Below are 2,063 nucleotides of genomic sequence, written 5' to 3' on the forward strand. Positions count from 1 at the left end.
AGTCAGAATTCTGACTGAAATGTCCTATTAGCTGTTCTATGAGCCCTAATGCAGCCTGGTTAAAAGCCCTAGAATGAAACCACAGCTTTTCTTCCTTTTATGGTTTGATCATGAATATTTAGATGAGCTGTGCTCTGATTGGTCGGTTTACAACGAGCCAAGCTGCTGATCAAAGACGCATCATAGCAACAAGCACTCACTCACTAAAACATCATTGATATGGTAGGGGGACCAGACGTCCTCTTTTTCCTGGACATGTCCCACTTTTCAGACCTAAAAAATGTCCAGGGGGAATTCAAAATCGTCCGGGATTATGGTCGACTACAGTGCAGCACGTAGTGGAAACAGGGAGCCAGCGGGGGGGCGGAGCAACCGAACCCGACCCTGGAGAGAAAAGCTGAATACTTTTTTCCCACTACAATCCACAGGAGAGAAATCTATTCTCTTCTATTTCTATGATCACTCAGCGATGATGAGCTCTGCACAGGTCAGCATTCAGAGAGGAACAGATGTGGGTCGGTGCATCTCGACGGGTCACATGCTGCAGGGGGGGGACGCCTACCTTCACATAACCCCGCGGCGCCAGCGTAGAAATGAACAGCTGACTCCACGGATCGTCGAAGATCATGTCTGACACAAACCTCAGCGGTCCGGAGTAAACTTCCTGCAGGCTGAGAACATCCAGATCATTTATTTACATTCATCCTTTCTTCACTCAAGTGGAACCAGAGCAGAAGCTGCTTCCTACCCGATGACATAGAGGTCTGCGGTCTTTGGCGAGTTCAGGTGGAGGAGCGAGGCCACGTCAGCAGGAGGATCAGCAGTCGCCACGTTCCACGTCACCATGTGAAGTCTGCAGGATCAGAAAATATTAGAAAAGATTCAGACTCTGATCCTGAACATAGGAATCAACCAGAGAAAAGGTTTCTGCCAATGGCTGAACAGAATCTACTGATTGACAGGTCAGGGTAGAGGGACAGGCGGTCCTCTGCTCCACCCGCTCCACCTGAAGCTCTTCTTCCTGGGCTTGCCGGCGCTCTTGGAGCAGGACAGAAAGGCGCCGTCCAGGGTCCGCACCACTTTCTCATGCAGCTCAGACTTGGGGTCCAGGTCGTCCAGGCAGGTCATCAGCTGGCTGAGGCGGTGGCGCAGGGCCAGTTTGCTGCCAGTGGACTGCGTGGCATCAGAGGAGAGGGTGTCGCTGCGGGGGCGGCCCATGGCGCCCAGCAGCCGGCTGATCTCATCCATTCTGGCTGCAGATCCAGGGAAGCGAGGAGGTTTGATGAATGATTCTAGTAGAAATTGAAAACGGAGCGAAAGGCAAAGGAAGGAGCGAGCAGAGAGCGTTTGCAGAGGGAAGGAGGAACGCCGCGCTCTGGTTTATGTTCTCTGGCTGGACGGGCGATTAGAGAACGGCTCCGTTCTTTACGCTCTAACCTTCACCTCTAATCTGATGGAAAAATGTCCAAACAATAAGCTTATTAAAGGAGTTGAGAAACCAGAAATCCTCCCTGTGAGCAGCTGAGAGCCGCGCCGCTCCGGCCTCAGCGGCTCCGCGGGTTTTCACTCCAAATCCGCATCAGCTGAGCGCCGTTGGGAAACTAATCCACCTCCCAGAGGGCTGCAGGGTCTGTCCCAACCGCTGGATTACAGGACAGACAGACGGACTGAGAGACTTCAACTTTATGGTCATTACACTGACAGAGCAACGAAATGAACTCTGCATTTAACCCCTCCCCCTGGGCAGCAGAGGGCTGCCATGGTGCGGCGCCCGGGGAGCAGGGTGGGGGTAAGGGTCTGGCTCAGGGACCCAGAGGGGCAGTCTGTGGGAGTGGGGCTGGAACTCAGAACCACTAAGAAACAAAGCTCTAACCACTGGGCCACCACTCCCAATATCCATAGACAGACCCTCCATCACACGGAGGAGGAGGAGGAGGAGGAGGAGGCTGCAGAGGGAGATGAAATTCAATCTATTCAGTTTATTTCTATAGCTCCAATTCACATCATGTCATCTCAGGTCACTTTCCAGTTCACCAGATCATCCAGTCAGATTGATTCAAAGT

The 2,063-nt window shown here is 52.5% G+C and overlaps 1 protein-coding gene across 3 annotated transcripts in view; it reads right to left on the bottom strand.

Annotated features, from left to right (window-relative positions):
* The window catches only part of LOC107094326 (inositol polyphosphate 5-phosphatase K-like), a 21,486-nt gene that overhangs the window by 15,704 nt on the left and 3,719 nt on the right, over positions 1–2,063 (bottom strand). For all 3 annotated transcript variants that reach the window (XM_015389875.1, XM_015389876.1, XM_015389874.1), the window contains exons 3-4: positions 749–853; positions 563–671 (exon numbers count right to left, since the gene is read on the bottom strand). In XM_015389875.1, coding sequence (XP_015245361.1) covers positions 563–671; positions 749–853 — 214 coding nt within the window. The remainder of the gene's footprint in view (positions 1–562; positions 672–748; positions 854–2,063) is intronic.

The sequence above is a fragment of the Cyprinodon variegatus genome, unplaced genomic scaffold (assembly GCF_000732505.1).
Source record: "Cyprinodon variegatus isolate N-32 unplaced genomic scaffold, C_variegatus-1.0 Scaffold479, whole genome shotgun sequence".
Classification (NCBI taxonomy): Eukaryota; Metazoa; Chordata; class Actinopteri; order Cyprinodontiformes; family Cyprinodontidae; genus Cyprinodon; species Cyprinodon variegatus.